The 22,588-nt window shown below is 56.9% G+C and overlaps 1 protein-coding gene across 1 annotated transcript in view; it reads left to right on the forward strand.

The window, feature by feature from the left end:
* The window catches only part of AGAP3 (ArfGAP with GTPase domain, ankyrin repeat and PH domain 3), a 93,149-nt gene that overhangs the window by 63,328 nt on the left and 7,233 nt on the right, over positions 1 to 22,588 (forward strand). Inside the window, 6 exon segments of the mRNA XM_089533991.1 lie at positions 2,699 to 2,854; positions 6,999 to 7,041; positions 7,044 to 7,090; positions 11,149 to 11,253; positions 13,311 to 13,485; positions 19,501 to 19,707. Coding sequence (XP_089390117.1) covers positions 2,699 to 2,854; positions 6,999 to 7,041; positions 7,044 to 7,090; positions 11,149 to 11,253; positions 13,311 to 13,485; positions 19,501 to 19,707 — 733 coding nt within the window.

Consider the following 22,588-nt stretch of genomic DNA (forward strand, 5'->3'; position numbering starts at 1 on the left):
CTGCCAGTTGTGGGGCCAGTCTAAATGCCCTCAAGGTTCCTATGAGGATTCATACTGTTTTTATCCCTGGCTGGAGGCCCTTTCCACCTTCAATCCTGCCGCCACAAACACCTAGGCCACATAGGTGTATGAAAAGCAAACCCAAAAGCTCCTGTTACTTACAGAGGTTAAACATAAAGCAACCTGTTAGAGCCAGCTCAGACCCTTTCCAACCACTCAACCTGGACCCCTTTCTCTCCCTCCAACCCTCTCAGAGGCACTTCGGCTTGCCCTCTTCTCAAACCTCACGCAGAACCTACCTGCGCACTCCAGGCTCAGTTGCCCCCTCCGTCCCCAGCGCCTCTTCCTCCTCACAGTGCCAGCCATGCCACCCTTCACTCTGTGTGGCGCTGGTTTTAAAGGAGGCGATTCCACGTATCTCTGCACTCTTTGAGCACACTGCTCCTTCTTGGCTTCTTGCTGCATGTTTTAGTCAGTTGAGTCAGGCCTTTGCATATTTCCTCCAACATGTCAGACAAGTCAGGGCCACCCTCAGTGGACAGAGAGACACTTGAAGGCCAGCACTCCCTGGTCCGGCGTGGCTTTGGCTGGTTGGCACATACAGCATCACTTTGGTCTTTGCTTCTTCCCCAGATGTGGCCCATGTCACGGTCCCTGATGGCCAAGGGTCCTTCCCAGCTTTTGTGGTGCTTCCTGGAAATGTTGGCCATGGCTGAGCCCGGTCCATGCCTTCCTGCAATGCCACAACACTCACGGCCATTGCTGAGCCTCTTTCTGAACCCCGTCCCGTTTGGCACTGCTGGGGACCTTGGCTGACCTGCCTTTTCTTCCCATGGATTCTTCCTACATGGCAGGAGTCCCCTCACTTTCCTCTCAAACATTAATTCAGAGCTATTGGGGGGGGGGGGGGGATTCTGCGGACTCTTGAGGAACTTCCTGCCATCAAGCAGGAAGCATCCCAGCCACTCATCCCAGTTACTTGCACAATCTTGTCTACTGGATTTAATTGGGCCTTTTAAAATGTAGTTGGGCCAGGAATGGCTGGATGGTCAATTCTGGTTTTGAGGCATTTCCAAAGGCGCTGTGAGGTCTCACTTAAGAATCTGACCCTCCTGGAGGTTTCCACCAAAGCCACTTCCACGAACCACGCGTGGTCACTTCCGGGAGGCTTGCAGTTGGGATAGGTATGTAATCTGCCATGTATAAAGTAGCTCTTAGGGCTGTTGGATGCTATTCCTGCGGAAGTCTTTTGCTTCCTCCTTGTTGGTTGGAGTGAGTGAAGCTACATGGGGACCTGCCTCTCTTCCTGTGGTCAGTTTCTCGCCACCTTTTCTTCAGCTGGTGTACTGCTGGCCGCAAGATGCTACGTCTCTTGAATCTTTTCCTCGATCTGCTTACCAAGCACTGCATTCTCTGAGCAAGAAGATATATTGTCACCCTCTGCCTCCCAAGTTTATCTCTGGAAATGCAGTCTTTTGCCCTCTAGTGCCAACATCTATCTGGGCATCCTGTCCCGTCCGATCCACGCCTACTACGGGATCTGCCTGGTCAGAAATAGCACCCACTTCATAGGTTCCCCCTTCCCATTGCCAAGAATGTCTTCTTGCCTCAGCCCTCGTAGTCTCCCTGGATGCCTTTAATGCTTGTGGTTTTGGGAGGGATGATGCCCAAGGCAGGCATTAAACGTTCTCCCTCAACAAAGTTACATCAGCACCTCTATCTAAGATAACCCAGCATTTGTTGTTACTCAGTCGCTCGGCGCTGGAATTCTTTCCGGTTTTATTGTGAAGAAGAGCACTTTCTTTGGTGGTCTGAGGGGCATCTGGCACTTTGTGCAGCTTAACTGAAGCGGTAGCAGCACCTGGAGCCTGTTTCCCTCGCAGCCATATCGAAGAGGACCACATTTAAAACAAGTCTTTCTTGCATCATTGTGAAACAGAGGCTTAGCTTGTCCTCCCGGTCTAAAGGGGTTTGTCCTGTTCTCATATTTTAAAGTTCGAGGTGCAGCTTTTTCCTCTGGACGCTTGGCCTGCCCCCTTCCAGCCATTCAAAGCCAATGACTTGCTGGCTCCTTCTCTCTTGGAATTTTCTTTCTTGAGATCCGTTAGATCTCCTCCTTCCTGCCCCGGGGGGCTTCTGGGTCCATGGAGAGAGGGGGGTTGCAGAACCCAAAGGCCGTCTTCCCTGCCCTTGCCACCCCAAAGCACCCCACTCCTTCCAGGGAAGCCCTGGCTGTGCCCCGTCCTCTTGACTCCCTCCCTCCCTCCCTCCCTTCCTGGTTTGGAGCAATGGTCAAGCGTTTCCAGCAGTAAGGCCAGGAGGCTGGCCTGGTTGGTGCAGGAGAGTCTGGGGTGGGGGGCTTCCTTATGGTCCCACAAGAGACAGTGCCCCTTTGGTGACTCGGAGGCTTCTCCCTTTTCCTTCCATTGGGGCAGGCTCTTCACAACTGTTTGGGTCTGGGGGGGTCAAGTCCTTGTGTTCTCATTGTTCTGTTTAAATGCTTTTAAGCTGTTTTAAATTAGTGCTGGTTTTCCTAGGACAGCTTATTTAATTGCTTTGTAATGGTTTTTGTTATGATTGCATGTCAGCGGTGTGTTTGCTTAGTCTGTGTGTCAGCTGCCCCAAGCCCCATGTCTGGAGACAGGCAAGATAGGGATCCTAAGGTGGCAGACCCTACCCCCTTCCTCCTTCCCCACAGGCGGCCAACGGGAGTGGGGCCTTCAGCGACTACTCGTCCTCCGTGCCCTCCACCCCCAGCATCAGCCAGCGGGAGCTGCGGATCGAGACCATTGCCGCCTCCAACACACCAACGCCCATCCGCAAGCAGTCCAAGCGCCGGTCCAACATCTTCACAGTGAGTCCTGGCCCGGTGGGGGAGGGGGGCTTCCAGACCGTCTTTCAGTGAGTCAGGCTGCATTGTGCGGGGTGGGTTCCCGGCCTCCTTGCCCCCCAGGTGCCCAGGGCAAAGGACTGGCACACGGCTGGCCTTGCCAGGGCGTTCCTGCAAGCCCTGAGGTTTCCCCTACGGTTTGATGACCATCAGAAGTGCCTTTGCACTGCAGGGGCTTTAAAGGGTGGGGAGGGGGCTTCAGGATGAGACCCTGGGAAATGCCTGTCTGTTTTGGCAGAGGACAACAACAGCAAGCGGAGCTTGGAAGGGAACCCAAGGAAAAGAAGGGGCAAGGTCTCTGGTCAAGCTTGTTCTGCTGGAGACTGTGCACCTGCTCATGCTCTGCCCCGACTGGCGGCCTTTTCTTTAGGAGGGAGCAGCCCCCCAAAGGTTGGGAAGAGCCCTGTCCCCCTTTCTCATTGCTGGGTGATAAGTAGTGGCATGGAAAGGAACCAGGGTTGCCAGATTGAAGACTGGAGGGGGCTCCTCTCCCTTTGACAACTGTGTGCAAGAACAAGGAGTGCCTGCCAGACCGCTTGCGGGGGGAGGAGCCCCTTCTTTTGGCAATCCTACAAGGAAAATCCCACCCCCCCTTGTTCTTTTAGTCCAGAAGTGTACCAGTTGGGGGCCTTCCCTGCCCAGAGTAACTAAGGTCCAAAACACACTGCAGAAATAATCCAGTTTGAGACCGCTTTAACTGCTCTGGCTCGATGCTAAGGAATTCTGGGAGATGTAGTTTTGAGAAACATTGAGCCTTCTCAATGAGAGACCTCTGGTACCACAATAAACTGCAATTCCCAGGATTGCCTATTACTGAGCCAGGGCAGTTAAACCGGATTATTTTTGTAGTGTGTTTTGGACCTAAATCCACTTTCCTTTTGAGATCTGTTCAGTGCAAGAAAATGAACCTTGCTTGATTTTCATCTTTCACATGTCAGCTGTCTTCCCCATTGGATAGGATTATAGTAAGAGTTTTTGTCCATATTTCGGGGGGGGGGGGGCTGGGTAATAGCTTACAAGGGGTTAATGCTTTTCCAAGTGGCCTTTTGTGGTGGGAAATGCATGCCCCTTCCCCAAATGGGCCTTGCAGCTGTCCTGCCCCTCTTTTCTCCTGAACCTCCCCCCCAAGAAGCAGCAAAGGGGGCTCTGGGGGGTGGCAGTGGTTGGGGGCTTTTGGGGGAACCACAGGATCAGCAGGAAGGGAAGGTTTTCTTTGTGGAGGGAGGCTTTATTTGTAGGGGGGGTCATGGGAGTTGCTGCTGCTCCTCCTTTTCAAAATCTCCAATTGTAGGGCTCTCTGTGCACCAACTGTGCACCCCATGGAGACCCCCACAAACGCAGGCACTGGTGGGCTGCAGGGGTGTGTGTATGTGGGGGGGGGGGGGGTGAAACAGGCCTGGGGCTAGAGGTGGGGCATTGTGTGGGGTGCATGGCCGGCGGGGGCTTGGGATCTTGTTTCTGATGGTTTCTGCCAGCTGTGCTGCATTCTGCAAACAGGCCTGGCAGTTGGCCCAGCGACCCGCTGGCAGTGACCCAAGCATTGTGGGTGCCACCACTGCCCCCTCTCCCTCCCAGCGTGGCAAGTCTTGCTTGCATAAACACTGCTCCCCCTTCTCAGCTCCTTCCCTACAAGTGGGGTGGGGTGACGGAGGCCTCATCCGGCCACAGGTTTTGTTCTTTCGCGTGCCCCTCTTGCTTTGGTGCCCCATTGCACGCGCCTGCTCCCTCCCCCGCTGCTCTGCTTGCCCTGCTTGCTTCTGTTCCAGTTTGGTTCTGCTCCTTGGGGGTCTCCTGGGGTCTTGGGCCAGTGGCGTTGCGCTCGCCTGCTTGCCCACTGCCTGCTCACTCACTCGCGTGCTCGGCTTTTTGGCTGCCCTGGGTGGCCTCTGTTTGGAATGGCTTGCTATCACCCCCCCGCCCAGCTCCCCCCCCCCCCCCCCGCATCCCCATGGATTTGCATTGGAACAGGCTTATGCTGATGATGTTTGTTCACTACCACTCTCAGGGGGTGAGTGTGGCACACTATTACATGCCTTCCCTTTGGTTTGAGAGTGGGATATTGGCAGTGGGGTGTGTGTCAGTTGTCACTGGGGTGAGGAAGAGAGGGGAGGCTTGGTTCCTCTTGCAAGGGGGTGCCCCTACCCCACTGGCCTTCCTGGCCTGGCTCGGCTCCTTCCTTCCTGCCCCATCCCTTCATGTCTGTGCACTGCCCCTTTCGGAGGCTGGCTCCCCATGGCTGCTCCCTTTGCCTCCCTAAACCTCCTGCTGCCCCCCTTCCCTTCAGCCTGGGTTGTGATGGGGAGCTGGTGCTATTTGTGCCTCTGGCCAGCAGGTGGAGAAAGGCTCCCACTTTCTCTCAGTCTGGTCCTTCCCAGAGAGGCGCCTCTCCTTTCTCTCCGATGCTGATTCTGATGATGCTGATGCCAATTACTATGCCTATGCCAGTGGGCTCTGGTTTCCTGTCACTCGCTGGTTATATCTTTTCCTGTGCCTTGCCCCTGACAGACAGACAGACAGACAGACAGACAGACAGACAGGGAGTCAGTCCTCCGTTTTCTGAGTGTAACATGCCAAACTCTTTATTCTTTCGATATTTGCAGATATGTGCCAATGTTTCCAACTTTTCATCAACCAAAAGGCCTTTTCAACTCCTTCCAAATTAGAAGATCCAGGTGGCTCCCCAGCAGGCACCTCAGTACCAATTCTCTCACTTTTCATTGCCTCTCCAGGGCCGGATCAGGGACAGGCACTGGGAGTGAGCTCAGATTAGCCGCGGCGGCGGCCGGCCTGCCTGCCCTCCCTTCCCCGCCGCTTGGGCTCCCTACTCCTACTCCTACTCCTCTTCCTCCTGGAGACTCGCAGGAACCTCTAACCCCTCCTTAGCCCCCTCTGTGTAAAGTCTCTGAGAGAGCCTGCGCCTGCACAGTCGGCCGGCCGGGACTTTGCTGGGCCAGACGTCCGCGTGCTGCGTGTCGCAGAAGGGCACCGGGAGAGGAGGACCAACTGAGCCGCCCGGAAGCGCCAGGAGATGAAGGGACCAAGGGATGCTTTGCTGCTGCCGCCACCGCCACCGCTGCCGTTAGCGCCTGCTACTTGCTCTCCGGCTCTCCCCTTCCTCCTGCATGGATTCCTCCTCCTCCTCCTCCTCCTCCTCTTCTTCTTCTTCCTCCTCTTCTTCCTCCTCTTCTTCCTCCAGAAAGAGCAGCTGTCTCCAGCTCTTTGGGTCTCCTTCTCTTCTGAATTCCTCGCTTTGGGACAAGGGGGCTGCCAGCTCCTTTCTGGCCCCTCTTGAGAGTGCGGGTACTTCCAGCCGGCTGGCCTGATGGACAGAAAGACAGACAGAAAGACAGACAGACAGAAGGGCTTGTCAGACTGATGGACAATTGCCAAGAGCCAAAGGCTGTTCCCTTCCTGCCATTCTTGTGGTTTTGAATGTATTGATAGTGCTCCATGCTGTGACTTTCGAAATATCTTCCACTATCTCTCAAGCATCTTTGATGGATTGCTTCTCAGCGGACTGTAGCTCTCCAGCATTATTTATTGATCTAGTTATTTATTAAGATGATGATGGTGGTGGTGGTGGTTTTGGTGGTGGTGATGATCTGGAGTTTTTGCGCTCTCTCCTTTTCTCTCTCTCTCTCTCTCTCTCTTTCACTCTCTTCTCTGAAGAATCTTGTTCTCAGTGTAAACTTGCTGTTTCTTGTTGATGCTCTTTTGTAAGGGGCTTGCTGTGGCCCAGTGACATCCGCGACTTTGTATGGTGGTGCCCGTGTGTTCACCAAATAAACGGTTGGATTAGTAGGGCTGGTGCCTTTCTTTCTGGGCTTTGCCGCCACTTCCACTTCCGCTTCCGCCGCTGCTTCCGCTTCCGTTTCTGCTTTCATCCAGGCTCGCCCCATTGCACCCCATCCCACCCCATCTCACGCTGCTCCTGTCTGTCTCCACCCCCCTTGGGCTTGGGGAGCAGAAGCCAGGCCAAGCCCCCGCCCCCCAAACACTACCCTCCGGCCACATGGGGTCCCCTCCCTGGCCCTCTGACCGCCCCGGCCCTGCCCTGCCCCGGAGCGCTAATAGCTGCCTGCCTCTTCCTTTGCTTCTTGTCTTCCAGTCGCGGAAAGGCACGGACGTCGAGCGGGAGAAGAAGGCGCCCGAGTGCAAGGGGACACCATCGGCAGCGGGAGGGCCATCCCCATTAAGCAGGTGCGTGGGGCCCCTTCCACCCACCCACCCACCCCACTGGGAGCCATGGGAGCGGGACTGGCAGGTGCGCCCGTCCCCCTCATCCCCCAACCCCAACTCTTGGGGGCAGGAGAATCTGTGTTGCCGGGCCCATTGTCTTCCTCCATGTTAAGTGTGGCCGTAACCTGCTCTGTACGTGTGTGCATGTGTGTACAAATGTGGTGCCAGGGGGAGTGGACTTCTGCTGCATCAAGCCCCTCCATGCTGACTGTAGAACTCTCTGAGGACCCATCACGCTTGCTTCTTTGGGGCTCTATGGAAGGGTTGACAAAGGGGCTGGAAAAGGATAGAGTGCAGTAAGAGCAGGATGCTTGGGATGCAGGCTTTGCCCCACATGTTGGGAGCATGGTTTGGGGGCATCGTTCCTCTTTGTTTGTGGTCCACACATGGTAAGACATTGCCCGCTCATTGTCCTTCCAGGGGTCTTCTGGTCAGAAAAGGTGGCTGCAGGGCAATGGAGGGGGGGCTTTGGCTCCATACTAGCCAAGTGTCTGGTTGGGCTTCAGATTGGCCTGTACTCCAGTTCCCATGAGGCCCAGGCTGCATGGTCAGTGGTAGTGATGATGGGAGCCAAAGTCCAGCAGCATCCCCCCCTTCCTGCCCTCGAGCCTCCCATCATCTGAAGGGCAACTAGTGTGTGATGGGGGAGGCAAGGTTGGCAGAAGTGCCAGGAGAGTTCTCCTGGAGAGCTGCCCTTGCGGACAAAAGAGGAGCGGCCAGCTGGTCTTAGGGGCCACAGGAGCTGCCCAGCCAGCCCACTTGGCTACCTGGGTCTGATTTGGGGGTGCAGGGTCAGGTGGGAATGTCTTGTTTGGAGCAGGTGACAGAGAGGGGTGGGGTGGGGAGCTGTGGGGCTCTTCCATGGGGCACCAGGGCAGCTCCCCCCAGCTCTGTAGATGTGGGATTTGTGGCACTGGCTCTCCCCAGCCCCAACCCCAAACTCCAAAGGGATTTTGGCAGAGGAAGGAGAACCCAGTGGGGAAGAGGGGGACAGGGTGAGGCTCTTCCACAGACAACCCCCCTAGTTCCCCCCCCCCCCAATTACTAGCTGACTGTCCAGGCCTTGCCTTGCCGTTCCACAGAGAAGCCATGAGCCGAGGGGAGGAGGGTCCTTGCTGTTCCAGTTCCAGCCTCAGGTGCTTCTGCCAGCCCTCTCCCCCCCTCGCCCCAGATGCCCAGCCAAATGAAGGGCTTAGAGGTGGGACTGGCTGGGAAGTGGGGGTCCTCTCCTCTGGGAGGAGGGCATACGGGCAGTGCTGTTCTGGCCGCTGTCTGGGCCGCCTGCCCCCCAACGCTTGGCACTTTCAGGGGAGCCCTTCTTGTCCCGCCCCACACGATCCCTCCCCCCCCCCCGCCTTCTCTGGCTCCTCCTGGGCCGGGTGGCTTCTCCTTCTCAGAGGGAGCTGGGATCATGCTGGGAGCTTAGATTACATTTAAATTGTCATTTGCATTTTCCAATCAATACGCGACTTTACAATTAAGTTTGGTGTTAAAATTCTTAGCGAAAAGTGAGTGGAAGGGAGATTTGTGGAGCAAACGAGTCCTGTGGGGGCCATTGCTGCTCCCTGCTTCATTACCCAGCATATTGCTCCTGCCGCCACCGCCACCACCGCTGCCCCCCCCCCCCCCCCGTTGTTGCTGTTCCCACATGTGCCACCATCGCCAATGCAAGCATTGCAGCCTCATCCAGGCCCCGTTTGGCCAGCCGACCGACGGAGAAAGTGGCCCATGGCTGCAGGAACACAGGAGGAGGGAGGCCTCCTCAGTCCCTCCCAGAGCCTCCAGCAGCAGCAGCCTCCTTGCGCCGTGGGGCAGCTGGGAGGTGTCTGGTCTTTGGGGAAAAGGAGGGCGAGGGTGAGATGGAGAGGGAGAGAGAGATGGGAGGCCCAGAGACAGGAACCCACCTGCCCTGCCCCTATCCCTTGAGCAGCAGATGAATTTGGGGGACAGAGCAGGAGCCTCCTCTTCACTGTGGTATCTGTGGGATCAATCAGCAGAATGGTGGGTCCCCAGTGAGGTGCCCAGTGCTGGATGCAAGCTATAGGAAAAGACATTCCAGCTCAACATTAGAAGGAACATCCTGAGAGTCAGGGCTGTTCAACAGTGGAACACACTCCTTCCTCGGAGTGTAGTGGAGTCTCCTTCCTTGGAGGTCTTTAAGCAGAGGCTGGATGGCCATCTGTCAATGGCGATGCTTTCATGGAATCATAGAATCGTAGAATTGGAAGAGACCCCAAAACGGGCCATCCAGTCCAACCCCATTCTGCCATGCAGGAACTCTCAAACAAAGCATCCCCATTGACAGATGGCCATCCAGCCCATGCTTAAAAACCTCCAAAGAAGGAGACTCCACCAAATCTCCACTGAAGGTATGTGTTCCACTATCGAACAGCCCTTACTGTCAGGAAGTTCTTCCTAATGTTGAGGTGGAATCTCTTTTCCTGCAGCTTGCATCCATTGCTTTGGGTCCTGTTCTCTGAAGCAGCAGAAAACAAGCTTGCTCCCTCCTCAATATGGCCTCCCTTCAAATATTTAAACAGGGCTATTATCATATCACCTCTTAACCTTCTTTTCTCCAGGCTAAACATCCCCAGCTCCCTAAGTCGTTCCTCATAGGGCTTCATGGTTTCCAGACCCTTCACCATTTAGTTGCCCTCCTTTGGACACGCTCCAGTTTCTCAATGTCCTTTTTGAATTGTGGTGCCCAGTACTGGACACAATATGGAGAGTTCCTGCATGGCAGAATGGGGTTGGACTAGGTGACCCTTGCAGTCTCTTCCAACTCTATGATTCCTGCCCAAGCAGAGTGACCAGATTTACTCCTAGCCACCACCAAGGAGGAAGGGGCAGCACAAAATGTAGGACATTCAAGAAGAATAGAGATGTTTACCCAAAAAAGACTAAAAACATGCCTATAAATATAAACGAATGCTTCTTGGTTGTGCCTTCCTACATGGCAGATGGAGTTGGGCTGGATGGCCCTTAAGGTCTCTTCCAATGCTGTGATTCTGTGATTCTTAGTTATGCCCAAAATGGAGGAGATATTGGAATTCCTCTTGGACAGAAAGTAGAAATGTAGGTCATGTCCTGGGAAAGGAGGACATCTGGTCAACCTGTGCCCAAGCCAAGGATGGGCAGCTGTTGACACTCTCCCTCCCTCCCTCCCTCCCTCCCTCTCTCTCTCTCTCTCTCTCTCTCTGTCTTTTTGAAATGAGTGGGGGGTTGAACATGGGGAGCCCCTCTGACAGCCAGGAGGAGCCCTACTCCTGTGGTCAGTTGCCACCACTCCCCTAAAGGAGCCGCTGGGAAGTGCAACCGGGCTCTCTTGTGGATGGCAAGGGCCCAGAGTAACGGGCCCCTCTGGTCACTGGCTGGCCAGCACCAGGAAGGGGGCAGTGCTGGCCTTGGCAAGGTGGGGCCAGGCCTACCTCAGTTGGAAGAGCTGGGCTCCTCCCAAAGTGTTTGGCCTCACTTGTGGGTCACTGCGGTATGGGCTGTGGGGCAGCGGCCCTCGCAGTGGGGTCAGTGCTGGCCTTTCTGGCCAGTTCTACCCCAGGTGGTGGGACATGGACCATGGGAGTCCTGGGGCTTGGATCTTCTACAGGGAGGGGGCTGGGCAAGGGTGCCATTTGGGCTCACGGAGTGGCTTGGGCTGGAGACCTTTTCTGGGTGCTTCTGGCTGCCCCAAGAGAGGGCACCAACAGTCCCAAAAAGCTCGCTGGCCCTTTTGTCTCCGAGGGCTGCCCCTGAGAGAACAAGGCACCCTTGCAGGTTCGCCACTGGGCACGTGGCAGAGTGGCAACCCCATGGGTTTGGGGGAGTGGCCACTGTGGCACTGTTGCTGCCACCATCTCCACAGCCCACATCCTGTCCCCTTTGGCAGAGAGGCTCTCTGGCAGTCCCACTCAAGGCCCCCCTGTGCCCACCCCCACTGGGAGAGGAGAAGGGTTTGGTGGCTTTGGGAGCTGCTGAAGAGGTCCAGGCTCTCACTTCTTTCCTTCCTTCCCCCCCCCCCACAGGGGGTCCTCCTGAAGCGCAGCGGGAAGTCCCTGAACAAAGAATGGAAGAAGAAGTATGTGACGCTTTGCGACAACGGGGTCCTGACCTATCACCCCAGCCTCCACGTGAGTCCCCCGCACGGACGGACGGATGGGCAGGAGGGGCTCCGGGGCTCCAGGGAAGAAGGAAGCCAGCTGTGCCATGCCTGCCACTCGGCTCTTTGTCACCAGTGCTGGGACAAGCGTGCGGCTGCCGCCTATCCGTCTTTGTCGCCTCCCTGCCAGGGTGCTAATGGCGGCTGGGGCTGCTGCTCACTCACTCTTGAGCACAGTTGGCTGCGGAAACCTGGAGCCACCGCCACAGAGGCACCTGTGGCACAAAAGGGCCGAGGCGCAACTCTCGTGGCACTGGGGGGTACGTGAGGCTGGCAGGTCCTGTACCCCCCCAGCCTGATCTTTTGGGGGCTCGCTTTGCCCCTTTCCCCCAAGCCAGCCAACAGTTATGGGGGGGGGGGGCACACACTCTGCTTGAAATCATAGAATCATAGATAATTAGAGTTGGAAGAGACCCCAAGGGCCATCCACTCCAACCCCCAGCCATGCAGAAAATCTCAGTCAAAGCATCCCCAACAGATGGCTATCCAGCCTCTTTTAAAAGACCTCCAAAGAAAGCAGCTCCACTACACTCCAAGGAAGGAGTGTCAAACAGCCCTTACTGTCAGGAAGTTCCTCCTAATGTTGAGCTGGAATCTGTTTTCCTGGAGCTTGCATACATTGGTCCGGGTCCTGGAGCAGCAGAAACTAGGACCCGGAACAATGGATGCTTTGCAAATCGTGAGGCCTGGATCTGCTCTTCTGGTTCCCATTTCATGTGTCTGAATGCAGAAGGGAGGAGTGTGCCTCTCAGAGATCTGGAGGAAGGCCTTGTGCTCCAGCGGAGGGGGCTTCTCTGCCCATCCTTTTGGCCATTTGCAGCTTTTCCCAGCCTCAGCTCTCCCACCAGTTGACCAAAATACTGCAGGCTAGGCAGCCAACCAACTCAGGACAACTACAACAACCCCCTGAAATGTTGTGTACCAGAATGGGAGCAAAATAAGGCAGGAGGAAGGAATGGGTGAAGCTTGGGGAGGAGAGGGGCTTGCTTGTCTTGTGAGCTTCTGGGGGGCAGCTCTTTGGCAGCTGGGAGGGGGGGGCAGTGCCATGACTGTGCCGACTTCCTCTTCCTCCATGCTCAGAAGGGCCCCTTCGGCCCCCATTCCCCACCTTTCCCTCTGCTGTGGTCAGCCTTGCTTGAGCTGGCCTGGGATCCTCTGCGACCCCAGCCTTTCTCCCCCGGCCCCCCACCTGTCCGTATGAACCCCCTGCCCCCCCCAGGAGCAGCAGCAGCAGAGAAAGGGGGAGGGGTGAGGGAAGGAGGGGGAGGGAGGCACCTCCCATTTTGCAGCCATTGAAGCCATTCACACAATCACCTTCTGTTAATTCTATCTGCAACATCAATTAAATTGTTTGTAGAAGCTAATTGAATGTGGCTTAATCACACATCTTAATAGCTTTCCACGCTTTGAACTCGTTGTTAATTCCAGTAATAAAATGAAATGAGAGAACTGGCTGGGTAATTAGCGAGGAGGCTTGGGAAGAAATTGCTGTTTTATGGCAGGCAATAAAGGCAGCGCGTTGGTGACCGTGGCGGGTCGGTTGCCGCTCGCATCCGCCAGACGGGCAGCCCAGCCCTCGCGCCAGCCCTGGTTCTGCTGAGGCAGCAGGGGAATCCTCACAGGCTGCACTGTGCAGCTGGGTGGGCATCCACCCTTCATCCTCCTGGGGGCCGAGGGAGCCCTGCTGCAGGGCCCTGGATACGGGAGCATGGGGCTGCCCTGCTTGACTTGGTAGCTGCCCCGCTGGCACCAGTATCCAAGGAGGAGGGGCTGAGGGTGGCCTTGGTGTTGTGGCTGTGCTGGGTGACCTCCTGGGGAGCCAGAGTGGCTGGTGGACACAGCCTCCCCCCCAGACCTCCCTGGGCTCAGACACCTGATGCCCCCATGTCTCTGTGGTGGGCCCTGCCCTGCCTTACACAGAGTTATTTCCACCCCCCAACCGCCACCATCTAAGGAATCTGTACCCTGGGGAGGGGATGCTGTCCTGCTGGCAGGAAGAGGACTGACCCCTCTGTCTATCTGTCCCAGGACTATATGCAGAACATCCATGGAAAGGAGATTGACCTACTGCGGACGACGGTCAAAGTGCCAGGCAAGCGGCTCCCACGAGCCACCACCACAGCCACCACGGCCCCCAGCGCCAGCCCCAAAACCAACGGCCTGGCCAAGGAGAGGAGCGGTGCCCAGTTCCCAGGAGGGTCCAGTAAGAGCACTGACCGCATGCTGTGGGGCTTTGGTGGGCAGGGATCTGGGTGGAAGGTGACTCTCTTGGGATGGAGGTCACCAGCCGAGGCATGGGGGGAAGCGTGGGAGACGGGTTTTTGGGGGTGCCCACCTTCCTCTCTTGGCAAAGGCTACTCCTGTCCAGCGTTGCCCCATTGGCAGCAGGGAGTGAGGCAGAGGGGGCATGGTGGGGCTGCTACAGCCCCCGGGTAAATCCCCCTGCAGCCCCTTTGTGGCTGAAGGACCAGGCCCCGATCCTGACTCCGGGGTGCCTGATGCCAGCACTCCTCACACCTGTGGGACAGCCGCTGGCATTGCCCAACTTCAGAGCGCTTGACTTTGCCATGCAAATGTTTCTCTAATGGCACAGAGATGGAATGATGGAGGAATGGAAAAGGATGAGCAGAGCGTGGCTCTATTAACGGTTTTCAGTGTCTAATTAAATGCAAATAACTAGCATTAAAGTCCCATTATGGCTGAGCATCCAGGCCCTCCAAAGTTGGGAACTTTGCAAATGGGGGGGTCTCTTTCTCTTTGCCTGCAGGTGGGCAGGGAGGGGAGGGTGGGCAGAGGCGCCATGAAGGCGGGTGTTTCTCCAGCCAAGAAGCCTCCCTCCCCCTGTTCCTGTCCCCTGGATTTTGGCATGCTCTGCCCCTTCTTTGCTCTGGGCCTCCTCTCCATGGGGAGAAAGGCAACCCAAAGGGCAGTTGGGGTAGCAGCCTTGGTCGGAGACCCTCTCCCTGCTGACCCTTGAATCTGATTTGTAACTGGGGAGGGGGAGCTGCAGTGCCCCCACGAAAGGCCCACAGATTTATTGTGGCCAAAAGAGGGTGTCCCATGGTTTCAGGCCCCATCAGTCTGAGCTTCCTCCATGGTGCAGCCAAGGGCAGGTGTGCCGGGGGAGGGAGGGTCTTCCAGGACAGACAGGCAGTGTCTGCAGGAGGGTTGGTTTCCTTAGCCCTGGCTGCCTTGGGACAACCTCCCACCCCTTCCATCGCCACTGTGTTGCCCCTTCCTCCCCGCAGAAGAGTCTCTGGTGGGGTCCCTCCCCACCAGGCCAAGCCATCCTCCATCATTCCCTGTGGTCGGTCTCCTGCTGACCATTCAGGCCCCCTCTTCTTCCTCTTCCCGTTGACTTCTGCTGACCTCCCTGGGAGGCCATAGGAAGACGTTTCCATTGGGGTCTCTTCCTGCCCCCCTCGTGCTCTTTGTGTGGAATGGGGGCAAGAGGCGGGGGGGCACAGTCTGCCCGGCTGTGGCACTTGCTGTTTTGGTGGTGTGGGAGGGCATGCTTTGCCGTGGCTGCCCCTGCCGCAAGGAAGCCCTCCTGGTGGGCTCATTTGCTTGATGGGTACTTTTAGGGGCTGAGACCCCCTCCTTTCCTCCCTCCCCCCCTCTCTCTGGCAGGCAAAGCTCTGCCTTCCCTTGCCCTGGCCATGCGCGTGCCCCCTGCGCCCCCCTCCGGCCCCCCAGCTGCTCGGCGGGGCAGAGAGGATGCGATTGGCTCTCTGAACCCGGCTGCTTTGCCTGCTGTGATCATGTCACGTCGGGCTCCGTCGATGTTAACATCTCATTATCTTTGTTACTGTAATTACATTATCCGCTGCTTTATGCAGAATTATTCTCCAAGGACTAATTGATGGATCCATGTTTAATTCATTAATCATTAGCATCAAATTCGACAATTACAGTGCACACTGATTGTGGAATTTCAAATGTAATGAGGGAAGAATTAACAAAGAAAAGGGATCCCTGTTTCGCCCACGCGCGGCCTCTCGCTTCGGGGGTGATGACACTGTGGCAGGTTGGCAAGTGATGTGAGGGGTGTCAGGCCTGGGCAGCAAGTGGCCTTGGCCCTTTTGGGAGCAGAGGGGCCTTCCTGAGCAGAAGAGAGGGACAGCATTGAGCCCCATTCCCGGCCTCTCCAGCCAATGAATGCCTCCTGCCCCAAAGGGTCTCCTATGCTCTTCGCTGCCCCGCCCCCGGCCCCACTCGCCACTGGACTGCTGAGGCTGGAGGCTGCCTCCGTGTCCTTGCAGACTGGCTAAAATGGCCACCTGCCCTTTCCACCGCTGTGGAGCCCTGATAGGCAGTGTCCTCTGCCCAGCCAAAAGGTAGCCCTGGCATGCAGTTCCTTCAGTGCCCCTTCACATGCATGCCTGCCAAAATCTTCCCCTGCCCAACTGAAATGCAGGCATCTTGCCAGGCAGAGCCCACATGCCTGCCTTACTCTCAGGTGGAACTTGGCACAGACAGAAAGAATTGCCCTCTAGGCAAAGATACTATTGCCATGCCCACCATGACGCCCCAGAGCACATAAAAACTAGAGAAGCGCATGGAAGTAGGGCGACTATGGTCCATTCTTGCACCAGAGGCAGCCTGCTCTTCCTGTTGGGAAAGTATGGGGAGATCCAGGGGGGTGAAAGCCTCTGGGGAGGGGGATTGGGCAGCCTCCAGGCCCTGCCTTTTCCTGCCCCAGCCACCCACCTGGGCTGCACAGAGGGTCTTCTTGCTGGGAGGCCTTTCAGATGCCCCGGACCCTCCCTGGGCACGTTGGCTCTGGTGGGGGAGTGTCCCTCGTGGGTCCTTCCGGCTGCCCCCCCAAGCAGCTCAGCCGCCTTTTCAACTGCTTCAGCGTTTCCTGCCCCCTGCCTCTCCCAAAGCCATCCCCTGGCTCTGGCTCTCAGGTGTGGCTCCAGTGGCTGCCCACCTCCACCTCCTGCCTCGGCTGCCTGCCATTTCATTTCCAGCTGCACAGCTCTGTGAAACAGCTTTCCAAGGTGTTTCCCTCCACAAGTGCCTTCCATCTTCCACCCCCATTTAGGTCTCCTGGCAGTTGCAGCAAGTGGGAGGCAGTAGAGGGGGGGGACAGGCTGAATGACCAGCTCCTGTCTCTGGCTGACCCCCGCATGCCCACACCCCACAATGGGGGCCCCACTGGTGCCCAGCTCTGAGGATGGTCCTACAGGGCATCCAGGCCCTTCCTTGGGAAGCCAGAGTGCTCGAGGGACCACTTGGGAACTGTTCCCCGTGACTCACGCCGGAACACCTTCCCAGAACATCCCAGATTTTTGTGAGGGCATTTGGCCCTGGTTTGTACTTTCCCAGTCCCCTGCAGGAGAATCAAATGGAGAATAGGACCCTACTAGTTCTGTGAACTGCACCAGTTCTGCCTTGAGAGCTGTTCCACTTCCCGCTGTCACTAGGCACCGTCTTGGGCTTGTTTGCTGCAGCGTCGCAGGCTGAGGCAACACAGTCTCTTGGCAGCACCTTCCTCACCTCCACCCCACGGAGCCCCTGAGCGCCATATTCTTCCCGCTCTGCTCCTGCCCTGGAATGGGGTCTTCGGTCTTTCCTGGCCAGTTCCAATTCTCAAGGAGCCGTAAAAGGTGCCCTGACTGTTGTAATGTCAGATGCTTGGCCCGTGAAGCCATTTGCTAAGTGGCTGTGGCCTTGCCTGCTGCCCACGGAGGTCTTTTGGCCTTGGGAACTCGGCATGCGCAGTAGAATTGAAGCGCCACCGTTGCATTGCCCCGTTTCTTCAGAGAAGTTGCTGCTCCAGTCCCTCAGTTGTCTTGGTCACCATCAGCCCTGTGGCGTCTGCAGCTCTGCAGCTTCCTGTTACAGGCAGCGTCCAGAATTGAGGATGATATGTCCCATGTGCTCTTGCACCACAGGTGGGAATAAGAGGAGGAGGAGGAGGAGGAGGAGGACAATGACAGTATCTAATAGTGTTTAGTGAGGGATTCCTGTCATCCGCAACTCTCAGCTCCAGCCATTCTTTGGGCTGTTTGCCAGAATGCCAGGCCCTTTTCCTGGTCAGTCCTGACCTGCTCAGCGCTCAGATCCTGGCCGGCGGAGGGCTGTTCTGTGTGCTAGGATTTGTTTTTCACCCCTCCTCCCCCATGTCATCCGCCAGCCATCATGCACCCAACCTCTGTCTAAAGATCTCCAAAGATGGAGGGTCCCGCACCCTCTGAGGAACTCCAGTCCACTGCCAAAAACTGGTCTTGCAATCAAGAAGTTATTCCTTGTGTTTAGATAGAATCCTTTTTCTTGTAATTTGATTTCATTCATCTGTGTTTTGGATTCTGGAGCAGGACAAAACAAATTAGTTCCATCTTCCATGTCATGACAGCCCTTCAGATATTTTGAGGAGGAGATAAAAGTGGTGCTGGGAAACGTTGGAGTGCACAGGACCCCTGTCCCCCTTTTCTGCCCTGTCCCCATAAGCCTCCTGACAAGTGCTGCAAAGACCCCCCCCAATGATCCCAAGGGTTGTGCAACTGGTGACCCAGGAAGGTCTCTTCGGCTACTAGGAAGGCATTGGGGGCACTCTTGGCAGTGGAGGATGCATACCTGCCCTGAGAGCATGGCACAACGGTGGCTTCTCTGTGTTTCTGACAGAATCTGTTGTGGGGAAAGAGAATTGGGCTGGATTGCAGTGGCTGTCCTGATCCCCCTCCTCAAGCATCAGGCTTTATGGCCACTGGATCCAGGGGCTACTTTGCACCCAAGGAATGGGAAGGGCTCTGCCTGGAGGGCAACTGCATGGACCCTGGGGCAGGTTCAGGAAGGGCCTTTCCCTGCCAATGGGTGCAAGGAGCAAGGGGTCTCTGTGCACAGCCGCTCCTCCCCTACCTTGCCCCCCCCCGCCACCCAGGAAGGAGACAGCCAGAGAGAGATGGATGTGGCAGCCGGGAGGGAGCCGAGCAGCAGCTAATTACCCTTCCGAGTGTGTCTTGTAAATTAAGGGCTAATTAGAGGCAAAGTCAGTGTCACGGTTTTACACGTGTTTTGGAGGCGCTGAGCTAGGTGGGGGCGAGGGGGGCTTGGAGCACAGAGCAGCCGGTCCTGTCGCTCATCTTGGGGGCAGAGAAGGAACCAAGGAGCAGGGATGAGGGGCCATGAAAGCAAACAAGCCCCTTTCCAGCTCCCAAAGAGCCCTTCCCCTCGATGTCCCCTTCTGAGCCACAGGCCAAGGGTCCCCACTGGGCTCCCCAGATGCTGCTGTCCTTCCAGGTGCCCCATTTGGGCACGTTGGCTGCTTCCCTGAGGGTGCCACTTGCCCTGCCCCAGATGAATTTGGGCAAAGAGGAAATGCTGCAAACGGACCCACTAGGCCAGGGTGGCAGCATCCCATCTCCTTCTCCCTCCTCTGCTGCCGCTTTGCTGGTGCTGTGCTGCCCTCCAGGCTCCTTTTTTGGGGAAGGGGGGACTGTCTTGGTGCCAAGGCCCCTCCTCCCATGGGAGCCTAAATGCATTGGCCCCACTTGGGGTTTCACAGCCCCTCTGATATTGTGCCAGAGCAGCTTTGGGGAGCTGCTATAGGGAAGATGTGTCTTTTGGGACAGAGAAGGGAGAGGGGATGCCACTGGTCGCTTCCTGGGAAAGGATAGGGCAAGTGGGGGGGCATGAGGTGTCAGGCATGGGTTTGCAGCACACAGGGAACTCTGTGTCCAGTCTTCAAAGGGTGCTGGACTGCAGCTCCCAGCCTCCCTGGCCTTTGCCAGCTAGTGGTTAAGGGACACTGGGAGTTTCAGTTCAGCAACACCCAGAGCTGCTTCTGTGCTATATCGACTTGGCACCGTATCTTCTCTGTGTAAAGGAAGCCCCTGCTGTTGTGAGCAAGTGAGGGAGAGAAGCAAGGTGCCCCCATAAAAGGGGTGGGGGGCAGCCTGGGGATGGCATTCCCATCGCTCGCTGGGCTGCAGCTGAGACCACTCGGCTCCCCCACTTGGCGCCAGACGCTGACAATGGGAGGGGGCTGTGGGAGAGGGAACCCGGGCCGTGGCCCCCCTGTTCTTACCACTCACCCCTCACCCACGGCTCTCCTTTGGCTTCCTTTGGAGGCTTTTCCATGAGCTGCTGTGTTGCATGGCAGTTTGGGTTCCCCTTTGCCTGGCGATGTGGGGTCTCTTGGGGATTTGAGGTGTTCAGAGGTTGCCTCCTTCTGCCACCCCTCACCCACCCCTCTCCCTCCCCCTGTTTGCAGGTGCCCCCCACTTGGCCAGCAGCACCTCCTTGCTCTCAGAGCGCTCAGGCAGTGGCACCAACCTGGTCAGTTTCAACGTGAAGCCGGACGGTGGTGGCGGCGGCAGCGGAGGTGGCAGCGGCATGCACCAGAGGTCTTACTCGGTTTCCAGCGCTGACCAGTGGAGTGAAGCCGTCATCATCCCCAGCACCGGAGGAGGCCACCCAGGTGAGCAAGGGGCATCTCTCTGCTACTGTGGGGGTGGTGTTGATGGTGTTAGGTGGCTTGCGTACAATGGGGCGAACCCCTAGAAATGCCCCACCAGTTGGGTTGGGGTGAGCTGCAGGTGGCCCACTGCGGTCTATTCTATTTCGCTGCAGTCCATTTGCAGGTGCCCCAAGGATAATTGGAGGGGATGGGGAGAAAGAAGAGGCACCCAGGTGGCACCTTCCACCAGCCAGAGGACAGCCAACCCTGCAAGGTGGGCCGGGGGCAGCCAGCCTCTGTTGGTGTGTCAGCGAAGGGGGTCTTGAGAATGGCAGCCAATCTGAGGCCTGGAGGGAATGATGTGTCCCTCCAGGGGGGCAGTGGACAGCCAATCCTGGGCTGGGCCCAGACCCTTCCCCAGAGGTGGGCTACCTGTTGACCAACTGCCCAGCCAGTTTTGCTCCGCGATGGGGAGCCCCAGCACAGGCCCCTGCCCGCCTGCCTCTGCCTGGGTGTTTCAGGGCAGCTGAGTGAATTAAAATAATTCATACATTTCCCAACGTAGCCACTTTGCCGAATTGGAAAATAAATGCTTCTGTGCAGCATCCATCACTTGGTGCTTCCTGGCTCTGCCGCCGCCGCCGCCGCAGCACTAAAAAAGCAGTTAAATGCACATCAAGAGTGGAGGAGCCATTTCCATGGCTGCGCGCCCCCTTGTCGTTCTCATTAACGCCGCAGCCGCCCCCCCACTCGCTCCCAGGGGCTTTCGCAGTTTAAAGAGAGCCTCTTTATGATCATTACCGGAGTCCGACTGCGCCGCCGCCATTTGGAGCTAGGGAGGCTCCTCATTTGTAACTGTGAAAAACTATCAATTTCACTGTGGCTGATGCAGCGCCTCCATCATTGGCCCCATCAGCTCCCTGCTGGAAGCGAATTAATCAGACTGTTACTGCTGATGGGGCAGAGCGAGAGCGAGCGAGCGAGCGAACGAGGGAACAAGAGAGTGAGGGGGAGGGAGGGATGGGGAGAAAGAGAGAGAGAGATGCGGGTAGCAATGGGTGGCAGCCAGCGGAGGGCATGGCTGAGGTCCTGGGCACCATCCTTGCTGGGGAGGTTACAGTGAAGCTGTGTCCCTTGGGCCCCCCCACGCCTTCCCTGGGTTGAGGCTGGGGCAATGTGGGCAACCTCCAAGATGTAGGAGGAAGAGGATGGGTGCACTGGCTTGTGTATGCCAGCCCCCCGTCAGGGTGAAATGAAGCCCCCCCCCCCAGCCTCTCTCCAGTGCCCAGAGCCCATTCCCTATGGGCTCCTGTAGCATCCTTCTTGGAGGAAGCAAGGGGGAGATGTGGTTTCTCTCAACCCCCTTCAGATGGTGCTCTGGGCAGGAGGGGAATGAGGGGGAGCAGGGGCCCAACTGGAGGATGGACCGAGCAGGCGGGCGAGTGAGCAACTGCGGCACGGAAACTCATGAGTGCCTCCACAACTTGGAGGGCCTCTCGGCTTCCTGACACAGGAGCTTCTTGGCCCAAAACTAAAGGCAGTCACTCTGTCTGAAAGTTGCCTCTTGATTGCCAGGCATCACGCAACCACCACCTGGAGCTCTTGGCCTGGGAGAGCCACATGCTGGCCTGCATAGCCCTCCAGGAATGCTGCCTGCCCTGCTGGGTTGGGGAGTGGATGGCTGCTCCCCATGGAGCTGGGCTGTCCGGCTGCTCTGACCAAGCCAGGCTCGGTTCTCTCGGCTGCGGTGGTCCGGCGGACCAGCCAAGGGCCCTGACTGGTGCCCCCTTTGGGCCCTCTTTCTGAGGAAGAAGGCAAATCTCTCACACGTTTTCTCCCTGCTGGGTAAGATTACGCAAGTTACTGTGCATTTTGAAGCAATATAAATCCAGGACAGGGCTGCCTTTACAACACTTGCTCATACACTTGGTCAAAATTTTGTTTGTGCAAAAAAGCGGTATTTATATATATCCGACACGCTGTAAAAAAACCCTGCAGCCCAATGCTAGTTTTCTCCTCAGATATCGTGTTTTTCGCAAAATGCAATCATTTTTTTCCCGCCAACTAAATTTTGCCAAAGACCCCTGAAAGGTAGAAACGGATTGAAAATTGTTCCCAGATGACCCTTTTGCAAGACGTTGAGCCTTGTCAAGAGAGCAAGGCAATGCCTGGCGCTGCCGGACGGCAGGGCTTGGTCCTTGGCCTGGACCTGGGATGCGGCTGCTGCCCCCCCCCCGCCCCCCCGCCAGCAGTCTCTGAGGCGCTCCCTTTTTCCACTTCCATCATTGCCTTTCTGGACTGTCCCAGGGTGGGGGATCTCAATTGTGGGAGAGTTGGGGTCCTCCAGCCCCATCTTGCTCTCCAGGGAAGCCCTCTCATGCCCTGCATGGGCTTCAGGGGCAGGGCCAGTGGCACCAGTGTGTGTGCTTCCTGGCCTCCAGGTCTCAACCATTTCACTGATGTTGGCTTTTTGAGGGAGGATCTTCAGGGCCCCCAAAGGGCACACGCCCCCTTTACAGCCACCGGCACAAAAAAGAAGAGGAACCCCCCCACTGCTAGCGACCTGCCTTGCCCTGCTTCCCCGGGAGGGGCCCCTGACCCCAGCCCCCCCACATCCTTGAAGGTTGGGGGGAGCCTTCAGGGTTTGGGGGGTCAGAGTGCCTAGCGGGGGGCATCTGCATGCCTGTTGATTGGGAGCTGGCGCACGCGGCTCCGCGGCTGGAATTGAATGTCAGCCTTCTGATTTTGTTGCTGGTCTCTAATGAAATTTGACATTTAATGCAGAGAGCCACGGCAGAGTGTGTGTGTGTGTGTGTGTGTGTGCACGCGCATGTGTGTGATCGGAGCTTGATTAGTGCACTCTAATTGACAGTAATTAGCCAGCTCCCTGATTGTTTCTAAT

The sequence above is a fragment of the Sceloporus occidentalis genome, unplaced genomic scaffold (assembly GCF_023333645.1).
Source record: "Sceloporus occidentalis isolate IW3139 unplaced genomic scaffold, rSceOcc1.0.p SCAF_7, whole genome shotgun sequence".
NCBI lineage: Eukaryota > Metazoa > Chordata > Lepidosauria > Squamata > Phrynosomatidae > Sceloporus > Sceloporus occidentalis.